The sequence below is a fragment of the Pongo pygmaeus genome, chromosome 7 (assembly GCF_028885625.2).
Source record: "Pongo pygmaeus isolate AG05252 chromosome 7, NHGRI_mPonPyg2-v2.0_pri, whole genome shotgun sequence".
Taxonomy (NCBI): Eukaryota; Metazoa; Chordata; class Mammalia; order Primates; family Hominidae; genus Pongo; species Pongo pygmaeus.
In genome coordinates, this window is record NC_072380.2 from 132,353,375 (window position 1) to 132,367,674 (window position 14,300).

A 14,300-nucleotide genomic window follows, 5' to 3' on the forward strand; every position below is an offset into this window, starting at 1 on the left:
GTGGATCTCACTCTGATCAATCCAAAGCTAGCCATATATCAATACCCTTTGTGTTCCTTCTATTTGTTGCACCCTTGGAGCACTGAGCTTCCCAGGATTTCTTTGGCGCCTAAAAGTGTTGTTGGAAATAGGCATGGCTGCCTCCCCTCCTAGTGTCTTATTTTTACAGGCTTATAAAATTCACCCAGTATTTTCTGATGGGAAGGATTTTCTAATAGTCGGAATAACTAGTCACATGTATCAATTGAGAGAGATCCTTTCTAAGCATATGCAGCATTTAAAAAGATAAAGATATTTCCACCATCTACAGGATGCTTTTACCTAGTTTACTCAGTACATCTTTGATTTTTATTCAGGAGAAATCAACCACAGTTCCTAAAAAGCAGATAAGCTACATCAAAAGAAAAATTAAAGTGTTCAGGCATATTCAAACCATAAAATTCAGAGTTAGGTTGCATTGTATTCTAAGACTAAGCTTCACATGGTTAGAAGTTTAATAAATTATTTTAGATGATATCATAAAGGCCTAAAATAACCAATGACTTAGTTAAATAATTCAAGGAGCAAATTTGTGTAGCACACTTAAGACCATTTAGATTTATAAATTATAATATAGACCATACTATTTTTCTAGAAGTGGCATTTATTCATTAGTTCATATAGCTATTATTATAACATGGAAATAATTTACTATACACAAAATATTTTCAAAGACTAATAAATCCAATCTATACTTTTCAAGTTTTCCAGTAGTGAGCACAGAAATTCGAGAGGCAATGAAACAGAATAGCTCCTGGGATTTTTTTTTTTTTAATCTAGAAAGAAAAGTAGAAATCATCTAAGTCTTCTCCTCATTGTACAGCTAAAGGAACAGACTTCACAAGTGACTTGCCCAACACCACACAGCAAGTTACAGGACTCCAGGGTACCAGTCTAGGATTTTAATGACTGTTTTCCAAAAGAAGTCAACTTTAAAAATAATGAGTGACTCAATTTTACATTCATCAAGGAAACAGCATTTAATTCTTTCAATCTCAGTTTTAGCCAGAGTAATATATTAAGAGGAAACAGAAAGAAAAGTTCCCTTTCGTGTTCATTGAAAAGAACCAGAAGTTGGCTCTCAAGTTGCTAGCTTTCCCACATGACCATGCTAAGGATCTGATTCCCCTGTCTGTTCAGTCACAGTCAGTGTTAATGGGAGTGAAAAAGAGGCCTTTGAAGAGAGCATTTGCTGCTAATAAAAACAGCATTCTCTAGCTCAGTGATCCACTGTCCTCTGCCTCCCCAACAGAAGACGACTCATTTTGTCCATTTGGCTCCCTGGGGCTGCAAGTTTTATGATCTATTTTCTCACTCTTCACCCTGCCACACCCCACTTCAATTCACTAATTCACTTCTAATATTATTCTTTCAACCTACTGGCATGATTCAAAAGTAACTTAATTGATGTAAGGAAGATTTACTATTCCATCAATGTATGTGTCCTAACCCGGTTAATAACGAAATTTCAAGCTGGCTAAACAGAGGCAAGTGATGGTCTTTTATAACAGTCAGATCAAGAAATACAGAGAAACACAAAATTCACAGGAAGACAGACAAACATGCTGGGATGTCAGGAAAAGTCCAGAAAATATTGTTCCCTAGAGTGCCCATTACTTAAAATGTAATTTTTTATTTCTAAAACCATCAGCGGCTCCAATTTCCAGGAAATTAACCAACTCATTGCTTAAGACCTGGTCAGTTAAGCCCCCTCTGTCTGCACAAGGAGCTCCTTTATAAGAACACTGTATGGGAACACTACTTATGGTGTAGTGTATTGTAAAAAGAAACTCTTTCACTTTGATTCTATTATTTAAGTCAAGGCACACTATTAAAACTTACCTTTCCTTTGCCATAAGAACACACAATGAGGACAAATCAATCCTGAAAACTCTTTAAACACCTCCTCTCTTTTATGCTTTTCCAATTTTAAGTAAATCTTAATCTTAAAGTCCTAAATTTCTGAAGTTTCATAAAGATAGCTCACTGCCTTTTTTACTTCCATTCCTTTTTCCTACATCAGAACTTTCTAGTGGCAAATACTACATCCTATATCATGTGACAGCAAATCAGATTTGGGTAGCTCCAATATTAAACCAACACCTGTTCTCACCACTTCTACTTTAGCCTTGTCTGTGAACAAGAGTTTTAATTGTATCCTAACATTTACAAATTTGAGTACAAAAATGGAAATAGCCAGTTATGAAACAATCATAAATGTTCTCTAATGAAAACCACACTCTCCCACCTGAATTATACACATAGGTGGTTTTACCCAGAGAAATTTAGGACTAACTTAGTTATACTGCAAGATTGTATTAAAAATAAATATTTTAATAAGCTTACATTGATTACCCCATATGTAATATTTTTAAAGAATTGAAAATGCAAATCGTTTTGACACTTACCTGTAGGAGGACCTTCCTCCCATCCTTCTGCTCTCTTAATTCGATGTGCAGTGAATCCTAAGCAGATATTGACTCCAACGGCAAAAGTGAACAGGAATATTATCTAAGAGAATAAATAGACCAAGTTGTCAAATACAGCTGGAGAAGACTAAATCAAATTACACAAAGGCGATTCAAATGGCTTCAATATCACCACCCAATCCTACCACTTCCAAAATGCATAATAAGGTGCTATCTTAATTTGCACAACAAAAAGGAAAATGCCAATCAGTCACTGATTCTGAAGATCAAGCATGTCCCCCGTCATTGCTCCGTTCTCCCACCTGACACAACTGGAACGAGCTCCTCCTTGCCATGTCGAGGATTCTTGGAAAGCCTTTTGCAGCGTGTTCTCTTTGCCTTCACGGAGTGCGCTGCTTTGAGGCTCTGGGTTTAGTCTATTAACTATAAGCAATCCCACCTGGGAGGTTGACAGACTCCTCTGATTTGTCCAGAGCTTGATTACATCACAGGGTGTTCACAAATCGCAGCTCTGAGCATAAGAGGCTTAAGCTATCATCCCCCTTATCCCCGCCCCCTTACAGGTCCCTCCCCTAACCCACAGACACTTTCATGTGGTATCCTCTGGCAACAGGAGGGTTTGTTACATTGCCGTGGCCCATAACAGTGCATGTTCATTTTCCTTTCCTCACAAAAGCATGGTTTGTCAAAAAGAAACCAAATGCATTTCATCCGATAAAAATGAAAACAGGGCTGTGCAAGGGCTTTCCACCAGCTTTAAGCTTTTAAGGTTTACAATGCAGTCATTCAATGGCGTCAACCTCACCACTTTATTTTTTTAAGCAAGGAAAGTTTTATCATTTATAAACCTAATAACGTTCCTGTCTTTCCCATCTATTTATTTTGCTGGCAGTTTGAGCGACCGTGTCCCTAGTATCACATTCTCAGCTACTTCTGCCTCCTTGAAAGTTTCTTATGATGAAATTTCGCAAAATTGTAACTAACATAAAAGATAACACTATTTTCCCCATGCTGTGGTTCAAGTTTAGAGAAGTAACTTTTATCAAAATACTGGAAATGCCAGCCACGCAGCATAAAGTCCTTCTGCCCTGGGAGGACGGACAAAATAACTTCAGGCTCTGCCTCTTCTTCCCGAAAAGACTGTCAGCTTGTTTCGGGCGGGGCGGGGCGGGGGGCGGTTTTTGAGAGGCGGATGGGTGGGGGAAGGGGATGGCATGGGAAGCTTTATTAGCAACTGAATTTAGGAAGGAAATCTCAATGGCAGCAAAAATTGAAATGTAAAGAATTTTTTCCCTAGTTATTTCTTGGTTAAATGTAGCCACCAAATACTGTGTCCTTTGAGGCTATTGTGGGTACTAAAGTTTCTTTACTAAGCAATTTGGCAACCAGCACACTTTCAAAAGAAAAAATCAAGGGCTATAAATCTGAAAGTTGTTTAAATATTACATGCCTTCAGGATTCAAATGAGGGAAAAAGATTTGTTTTTGGCCTCTTCCTCAGCAGGTCCAGTGACCATCTTTCTTGCACAGCGCATGTGTTCGTGTGTAAACAAATACAAAACTTACCATGCAACAAATTACTAACAGAGTAGTGTCTCTGCTCAAATAAAACATGATAGCACAAAAGCAAAAACTTGTTTATAGGGGGTTGTATAGTAGGCCTGGGTTTCATTATAGATTCTTAGAATCTAGTAATATCTAATTGAAAAAAAGAAAATATACATACTGCCAAACTGTTAATTGCCTTTCTAAAATCCTTTTAGTTTTGCACCGTTGCAAAGAGGGCAGGCTTATACATTTTTATATGCAAGCCTCTTGCTTTTGTCTGCATGCCATACTGAACAAATTTGGAGTAGGGTATTTAGCGAGGCTTATAAAAGATGTTAACTCCATGTAAGATTTTTCTATAATTTATGTTAAATTTCAAGATACAAGCCAGCCATGATAGAGGAAAACAATAACCCCAAAGAAAAATATCAAGGCAATCCTGTTATTTCATAATATGCCACAGTGCTCTAAATGTTCTAAAAACAAAAACAGCCTCTTCTTTTGCCTTGCCAGAGTCTAATAACTTTTGACTTTTTCTGATATTTGATTGTATAAACCTAGCTAGAAGATAATGAGGGTTCCCTTGGAAAAAAAAGTTAGAGTTCAGAAGCTGAACATCATCCATTTATTTTTCTCTTATATGCAGACTAGCTGTGCAGGGGAAAAAGCTGTAATAGCCAAGTTGATCTGCTTGTTACCCAATATCCAAAAGAGTTGACCTCAGCCACTATTTCTTTGTGTTTTTTTGTTTTTGTTTGTTTATTTGTTTATTTTGAGATGGAGTTTCGCTCTTGTTGCCCAGGCTGGAGCGCAATGGCTCAATCTTGGCTCACTGCAGCCTCCACCTCCCGGGTTCAAGTGATTCCCGTCTCAGCCTCCCGAGCAGCTGGGATTACAGGTGCATGCCAACACGCCTGGCTAATTTTTGTATTTTTAATACAGACAGGGTTTCACCATGTTGGTCAGGCTGGTCTTGAACTCCTGACCTCAGGTGATCTGCCCACGTCGGCCTCCGAAAGTGCTGGGATTACAGGTGTGAACCACCACGCCCAGCCCTCAGCCACTATTTCTGTTAACCGTTCTGCCAAAGAACTTTGTCTTTTACCAGCTTGTCGTGCATAAGGAACGTGTTAACGTACACACATACACGCACACACACAAGCACATATGGGCATACACACATCATTTTGCCACAGTTAAACAGATTTTTACTACAAGATTATTGTTATAAATTAACTGTCAGGAGAATGACCAAGATGACCAAAGTCTCTATCTCGGCTATCAAATTAACTACAAAATAAAATTATCCCTCATTACCTAAAGCTGAAAAAAAAAAAAGCTTGATAGTGCATAAAGTAGGTTAAGAAATTCAATTAAAATGACTGGAATTTGTCCAAAACCTTTTGTAAGAAAACTAAATTATGAGAAGTTCACTTGCTATGGTGTTTAAGATTTTGTAATAAGGACACGTGGCTGGCTCATTAAACAAGAAGTGCATAAGAAAGACTGAAAAATTAACTTCCAACATGTTTATTAGCCCGGCCATATTTCAGAGAATACTGCCCCCTGGCAGAAGAAAACCTAGAACTAGAAACAAACCTTTCAACAGTCTCAGTCCCTTGAAATCATTCTGTGGTTTTCAAACTTTATTGGGCATCAGAATCACCCTGGAGGCTTGTTTAAAATGCTGATGTTCATGCCCTGCTTATCAAGATCCTGATTCATTAGGTCTGGCAGGTGGAGAGAAGAAAGAGGAGTTTAGAGGTCAGACAAGAACTGGCACAATAGATTACTTTGATGAAAGTCAGATAAGAACCACATTTATGGAGATAAGACCTGGTTCCTGCAGCAGATGTGATTGACTGGCTTCAATAATTGTGGTCTGGCAGGAAAATTCAACCTGGGGATAAACAAAAAACTATGATTCCCAGATAGGAAAAACTGATGGCTAGAGGATCTTATCCACTGAGAGGAGGAACTTGCAGTTAGATCATTTGAGGTCCTCCTGATTTCAGACATCCAGGCAGTGCATAATATAGAGCTTTAATTTTAAGCCATGCTCCACTTGATGCCTTGAACTATTTATAACTGGGTGATGACCTGAGACTTCTAGGAAATCTAGAAGTTTTGCTTCTCAATTTCTCCTTTACTTCCTTCTTTGAGGTTTAAGCGACTTTTTGGTGTACTCTTTTGAATACCCATTTTCAAGCTCACCATTTCTTTCTTCTGCCTGCTCAAATGTACTGTTAAATCACTCTAGTAAATTTTTTTATTTAAGTTAGTGTACTTTTCTGCCCCCGAATTTCTATTTGTTTATTTTTTGAATTATTTGTTTACTGACATACTTTGTTTGGGGAAACATTGTTCTCTTCATTTGCTTTACTTTTTGTTCATGTTTTTATTTTTAGTTTTTTTTAATATGCTAATGATGGTTGACATAAAGCCTTTGACTAATAAATACAATATCCATGTTTCCTCTAAAAGTACCACATTTAGAGAAGTAGATCGTTATAATAAACTACTCTGAATTAATGTATTTATGCCCTGCATGTTGAATTGTTTGGCCTAATTCATAGTGGAATTTTAATATGTTATTAATAACATTCACTATTAATTGGACATTAAAGTTTAGATCTCTTAAAGACAAACTATGGCTTTTCCTCCAGGGGACTCATCTCCAAACTGTAAGAAGCAGAGTGGTATTTTATTTACTTTGCTGGTGACACAAAGCAGCAGTGTGTGTATTGCTTAATTGTAATACAGTAGTTACATTTATATAAATGCGCAGTCTATCTTTTCATGAAATTATTCTATGAGTCCTTGTTCCCTAGCCCTGATGAAGATAAGAGGGCTTGAGGTTAACAGTGAGATTTGAAAGATAAGTGATAGAGGGTTGTCATTCTGGCTTCCTGAAGTAATTAATTGTCATGAACTGATTGAAACTGTATCTACATCCAGAGTTTCTCATTATGCAGAATTGACATCACTAGATTTAACATTATTCCCAGAATAATCCTAAGATTATGTATGATGTTAGATAATTATTAACCATGTCATTTTCTGTAGCATAATTTAGCAGTAACTATAGCACATACACTACAAAAGTAAGAAAACACCATATATATTCTTCTTATTCTATCTTAAAGTCTGTTGTCTTGTTTTTAAGTTTTGCTGTGGTTGAGAACTATTAGAAAATTCAGATAAAAACTGGACAACAGTCTTTGCAAAAGGATTTACTAGTCTAAACTGAGCAGAAAATTTTGATGGCTAATACAGGAACAAGCTGGCTCAATTGCTCCCACAATCCAGGGCTGCAAACATGTATAAGTCTTACAGTTACCATTCTAAACCACAAAAGCAAAGTTTTATGGGTAGTCTATGGTCCCACAGGATTCTCCAGTAGAAGAACAGCATACACCTGTTCAAATTCAAACTAGTCTTGTGCTATTAATTGTTACACAATCGAAAGCTGACATCAACACTGTTGCAACTTTCAACGACTTTAACTTATGGTATAAATTTTATGCATTACATTTACTCCCTGTGGAATCTAGGCATGAGCCCCGACACCAGAATAATCTCTGCCCTGTATGAATATTGCACAAATATTCATTAGCTTCTACAATGTACCAAGCACTTTTCTGGGAACTGGTTGTACTACGTAGGGAGCTGACCCACACATAGCTCCTGCTCTCCACATTAATCAAGTAGACACAGAAATAAATGTAAAATTACAACGGTGGAAAATGAAGAAATATTGAGGTAAATCATGATTTGAGCAAATATCATTCAGATTACCTAGTCAAGGGGGTCAGAGAAGAATTTGTGGAGTAAGTGTTCATTGAGCTGTGATTGGAAGGGTGTGTGGGAGTGAGTAACCAGATTAAGAGAGAAGCAAAGACTTCTAGACAGAAGAGAGAGAACGGGCAAAGATCCTGTGTAAGATGGAGGTATGGCACATCCACGAGACAAAAAGGCAGCCAGTTTGACTAGTGCAGGGAGAGCAGAAGTGAGTATAGAGAGAAGTGAGACTGGAGAGGTTAACAGAGGCCGGTCATGTGGGGCCTCGGAGGTCATGTTAGGTGATATTGTCTTTACCCTAAAGGCAACAAAAAGCCCTTAAAAGGCTTAAGCAGAGGGAGGCTTAATCAGATTTTGAAGCATTAATCTCTGTACGGTGTAGATATGAATCAGAGGGAGTCAAGAATGGATATAGCAGATCAGTTTGGAAACTTTGGCAGTAAGCCAGACAAAAGATCATGACAGCTTACACCAAGGAGGCTATGGCAGCGTGGAGAGGAAGACAAGTGGGGGAGTTAGGAAAAAAGACTTGTTAATGAACTGGATATGGGAGTTGAGGGACAGGAAGGTATTAAGTGTGACTCCTGAATTAATAGATACTTAATGATTATGATGACCATATATATACTCAGTGAAGTCACTTCTTTTCAATTAGATCATAAGAAAGACATGGAGATAGGTATCCATTTGCTAACACCCTAGAATTAAATAGTTAAAATAAGGGACAGAGCTAAGAGCTTTAAACCATTTTCTGCTGTGACTGCAGATTACTAAAATATATATATATACACACACACACACATATGTAGATACACTATATATATACATACACACACACACACACACACACATATATATATACTGGACTTTAAACACTAAAAATGCATTTATTCATATTGAGGTTTTAAAAAGCATTCCCCCTAGGAAATAACTCAGCTTTGTTCCTAACTCTAGCTCATAATAAAACATTTTAAAACTCAAAACTCAACGTAACTATTTCTTTTCAGCTACTCTAAATCCTGCATGCTAAGTGTCCAGATGAATGGAGAAAATTTCCCCTTTCAGAAGGGCTGAGTCGCCAGCAGGCTTGTAAGCCACATGAAGGTTTGCATTTTTGAGTCTACTTTATAATGTGACTATGTGATATATGAACACAAATGAGTGACAGGATAATTAGGAAAAACAACTGTTTTACCAAAAGTTTTACCCTAGGGTTGACAACTCCCATATTTTACCCTCCAGTCTCACTCACATAGGCAGGCTACAAACTCCACTTGCGGATAAAGAAATGGAGGTTCGAAGAGTATGGGGCATCTCCAAAACGGTCAAATAATTGACTGAGCCAGTTCTAAAAACCAGGTCTCCTATGTCAGCTCAGTCCTCTTTCCGCCGCAGCGTGATGCCTCTCCACTACACCACACGAGGGCCTCCACTCAACACGTCCAAAACGCAGCTACCTACACAAGTTCACCCTCCCAATTTCATTTCTTTTCAGGGAAACCTTAAACTCAACTCACTTTTTGTTCATTTCAATCCTTTCCTCTCTTGTTTCTTGCCAGACACCATGTCTACAGATTCTAGTTAATGACAACTACTGCCATCTGTTATCAGGTGCTGTTAGTTCCTAAATTATCTTCCTATGTGATAATGTTTAGGTTCGTCCCTTCAGCTTCATTATTCTGGACACACATTACAAGGTCCTCTCATAGCCGGGCATGGTGGCTCACGCCTGTAATCCCAGTACTTTGGGAGGCCGAGGCAGATGGACCTGAGGTTGGGAGTTCGAGACCACAATGACCAACATGGAGAAACCCCATCTCTAATAAAAATACAGAATTAGCCGGGCGTGGTGGCTCATGCCTGTCATTCCAGCTACTCGGGAGGCTGAGGCAGGAGAATCGCTTGAACCCAGGGAGTGGAGGTTGCGCTGAGCCGAGATTGCACCTTTGCACTCCAGCCTGGGCAACAGGAGCAAAACTCAATCTCAAAAAAAAAAAAGAGAAGGTCCTTTCATAACTGCTCTTCCTGTTTGTACTCTCTGTCCCCTCTGACCACCATTTCATTAAGTTCTCTTTTATAATTTATTCCCATTCATTACCCAGAGAGCCCTAAACAATATGCAAATCTAATGATTTTCCTTCCAAACTTTTTTTTTTTGAGATGGAGTTTCACTCTTGTTGCCCAGGCTGGAGCGCAATGGCACGATCTCGGCTCACTGCAACCTCCGCCTCCCAGGTTCAAGCAATTCTTCTGCCTCAGCCTCCCAAGTAGCTGGAATTACAGGCATGTGCCACCACACCCGGCTAATTTTTTTGTATTTTTAGTAGAGACGGGGTTTCACCGTGTTAGCCAGGATGGTCTCGATCTCCTGACCTCATGACCCGCCCACCTCAGCCTCCCAAAGTTCTGGGATTACAGGCATGAGCCACCACGCCCAGCCTTTTCCTACCAAACTTAAAACTTTTCTGTTTGGCTTCCTATCAAAGCAGTTCTCAAAGTACGGTCCCTGGACCAGCAGGGTTAGAATCACCTGGAAACTTGTTAGAAGTGCAAACGCTTGGTGTCTGCCTCATACCTACTGAATCAGAAACTCTGGGGTAAAGTCCAGAATCTGTTTTCGCAACTCCACCAGGTGCTTCTGATACGAGTTTGAGGACCACTGACCTAGAGGGTAAGTTCAAGCTGCTTAACCAGGCTCATAGGACCCTAGAACCAAAACTAAACTCCCTGAATTCAAATCCCAGCTCGACCACAGTTTAACTGTGAGACCTTATATGACCCTTAGGCAAATTACTTCTCCATCCTAAAACTCAGTTTTCTTGTCTGTTTCCATCTCGTAGGATTCTTGAGAGTATTACATGAAATAATCCATGTAAATCACCTAGCACAATGCCCAGCATAGAATAGTGTTCATAAATGTTAAGTTTTCTTAATTAGAGAACTATTTTCTGTTCCTTGATTAAGTTGTGCTCTTTCATACCTCCATTCCTTAACATACATTGTTGCTTTGGCCTTGAATGCCCTTCTCCACCTAATTTCCCTGGCAAATACCAACATATTTATGAAAATTCAAGTCAGGTGTCGCTCTGCTGTGAGCCTCCCCAGTTTTGCTATCATCTTCACACAGAACAACAATGAACTGTGTTACCATATTGTCTGTAATCTCTCTTTTTTTTTTTTTTTTTTGAGACAGAGTTTCGCTCTGTCACCCAGGCTGGAGTGCAGTGGCACAATCTTGGCTCACTGCAACCTCCGCCTCCCGGGTTCAAGCAATTCTCTGCCTCAGCCTCCGAAGTAGCTGGGATTACCAGCACCCACCACAATACCCAGCTAATTTTTGTATTTTTAGTACAGACGAGGTTTCACCATCTTGGCCAGGCTGGTCTTGAACTCCTGACCTCGTGATCCACCCACCTCAGCCTCCCAAAGAGCTAAGATTACAGGGGTGAGCCACTGCGCCCAGCCCGTCTGCAACCTCTTTTAAGGCAGCTCCATCCCTTTTGATCTCTCCAAACGCAGGGACCAATTATCCTTGCACTACACAGAGCTTTTCACCCTGCCTGGAACATAATAGGAACACAATAAGTATTTCCCAAGTGAACTACTTGGCACAAGGAAATTTGACTTGTAGTCCTTCCTCTGTTACTCACTAGCTTTGTCACTGCAAACCCAAGCCTCTTCACTTGAAAAGGAGAGTTAGCAGGCTAAGTGGCTTTTAGCCATATTTTTTAACATTAAAACTTTGTTTCCAAATAAAATCTAAAAATGAAAACTTTTCTCTCTTAGGGTTCCCTGTTTTTTCAGTATTTCTTGTCTCAGGAATAAGAGCATAAATTCTTAGAGAGCAGGGGAAAAAAGCAATGTGCTATAGAGAATAAGGGTTTGGATTCTGTTGCTGGGCTAAGTGGCTCACACCTGTAATCCTAGCACTTTGGGAGGCAGAGGCGGGTGGATCACCTGAGGTCAGGAGATCAATGCCGACCTGGCCAACATGGCGAAATCCCATCTCTACTAAAAATACAAAAATTAGCTGGGCATGGTGGTGGGCGCCTGTAATCTCGGCTACTTGGAAGGCTGAGGCAGGAGAATCACTTGAACCCAGGAGGCTGAGGTTGCAGTGAGCCGAGATCATGCCACTGCACTCCAGCCTGGGCAACAAGAACAGAACTCTGTCTCAAAAAAAAAGTTTGGATTCTGGAGTCCAACTGACTTCAGTCTGCCCGTTTCAAGCATGTGAACTTGCTTAACTTCTCTAAAACATGAGTTTCTTTTAAAAAATAAGTGTTCTTTTCACACAGGGTTGATATGAAGACCAAATGATGTAATGCACGTTAAGCAAGTACCTCAGTGCTAAAACACACAAAATAAACAAATATTCCCCATTACTCTCTATATAAGAGAGTAAGGTCTGCGTCATCTGCTATCATGCTCTCAGCATCTTCCAAAGTGCTGGGCATAGAGTGCTTCGTAGTGACATGGGTTCTAAGAAAATCCCTTTATTTATGGAGAGATTATATGTAAGTAAAGTTAATAATGTTTCAATCCACCTTTTTCACATTCTTTTTAACCTCATGAGAAAATGAGCAGCTCTTATGTGGCAAAGGGTAGGGTGATTCTGGAAACAGCTTTGAAGGACACATTTCAACCACAATAATAAAGCCTTTCTACTTAGACTGGAAAGCCCCAAAAAGTTGAGCTTTAACTCAATGAATGTGTTTGGATTCAAACCTAAAAGGAAGTTTACACTTGCCGCTGCAAAGGTGTCATCACGTGCTTACCAGCACAATGGAACTCTCTCAGGGGAGGAAGCAAAACTGCCATTTCTGTGATTCCCCTTGCAATCATACAACAGTGAAGGGCATTCAACAAACTAGGAAGAGAAGACAACTTCCTCTGCCTGATAAAAGGCTTCTGCAAAAAGTCCAGAGCTAACATCATCATATTTAATGGTGAAAGACTGAATCCTTTCTCCTAAGATCAGGAGCAAGACAAAAATGTCTGTTTTTACCACTTCTAGTCAACTTTGTACTTCCAGCCTGAGGAATTAGGCAAATAAGTAAATAAATGAATGCCATCCAAATTGGGAAGGAAGAAATAAAGCTATCTCCATTCACAGATCTTGTATATAGAAAATCCTAATGAATCTACCAAAAATAAAAAGTGAAACTAATGAGTTCATGAATGTTGCTTGATACAAGACAAAAATACAAAAATCAGTTGTATTTTTATACACTAACAATAGACAATCTAAAAGTTAAGAAGAAAATTGCATTTATGGCTGAGCGCGGTGGCTCACGCCTGTAATCCCAGCAATTTGGGAGGCGGAGGCGGGCGGATCACAACAAGGTCAGGAGCTCGAGACCATCCTGGCTAACTCGGTGAAACCCCGTCTCTACTAAAAATACAAAAAAAAAAAAAAAAAATAGGCGGGCGTGGTCGTGGGCACCTGTAGTCCCAGCTACTCGGGAGGCTGAGGCAGGAGAATGGCGTGAGCCTGGGAGGTGGAGTTTGCAGTGAGCCAAGATTGCGCCAATGCACTCCAGCCTGGGTGACAGAGCAAGACTCCATCTCAAAAAAAAAGAAAGAAAAGAAAAGAAAATTGCATTTATAATAGTATCAAAGGTCTAAAATACTTAGAAATAAATTTGACAAAATAAGTGAGATTTGCACACTAACCATTAGAGAGAATCATTGAGATATATTAAAGAAGACCTAAATTTGGGAAGGTCTGTTTTTTCATGATTGGAAGACATTATTGTCAATATGGCAAGAAAGTGAAAAGATGACCTATGGGATGGAAGAAAATATTTACAAATCATATAACTGATAATGTTCAAATATCTAGAACATATAAAGAACCCTTACAACTCAGCAATAAAAAGACATACAATCCAATTTTTTAAAAATGATCAATGGATTAGAATAGACATTTCTCCAGAGAAGATATACAAATGGACAATAAGCAAATGAAAGTTTGTTCAACATCATTAGGAAAATGCAAGTCAAAACTGTGAGATACCACTTTACCCCCACTAGGATGCTAAAATTTAAAAGATAGTTAATACAAACTGTTAGGAAGGATGTGGAAACATGAATTGTAAAATGATGCAGTCACTTTGGAAAGCAGTTTGGCAGTTTCTTAAGATGTTAAATATAGAGTTACCCATATAACTCAAAAGTTCCACTCTTATGTATATACCCAAGAGGAAGTAAACATACGTCCACACAAAACTTGAACACAAATGTTCACAGCAGCATTCCCAACTGATGAATGGATAAACGAAATGGGGTATATCCATACGGTGAAATATTACTCAGCAATAAAAAGGAGTGAAGCCCTTATATGTGCTTCAACATCACAAATCTTGAAAACATTACGCTGGGTGAAAGAAGCTAGCCACAAAAGCCACATGTTTTATGATTCCATTTATATAAAACATCTAGAACAGGCAAACCCACAGGGGATAAAAGGTCGATTAGCAGC

At 39.1% G+C, this 14,300-nt stretch overlaps 1 protein-coding gene across 9 annotated transcripts in view; it reads right to left on the reverse strand.

Moving 5' to 3' along the window:
• ENPP2 (ectonucleotide pyrophosphatase/phosphodiesterase 2) overlaps positions 1-14,300 on the reverse strand; it is a 116,383-nt gene that overhangs the window by 78,926 nt on the left and 23,157 nt on the right. For 6 of the 9 annotated variants that reach the window (XM_054498983.2, XM_054498982.2, XM_054498980.2 and 3 more), the window contains exons 1-2: positions 2,771-2,902; positions 2,448-2,550 (exon numbers count right to left, since the gene is read on the reverse strand). In XM_054498983.2, coding sequence (XP_054354958.2) covers positions 2,448-2,550; positions 2,771-2,803 — 136 coding nt within the window. In that variant the 5' untranslated portion in view covers positions 2,804-2,902. Of the gene's footprint in view, positions 1-2,447; positions 2,551-2,770; positions 2,936-14,300 lie in introns of those variants that run through there. The other 3 variants (XM_054498977.2, XM_054498981.2, XM_054498975.2) reach the window with 2 other exon arrangements.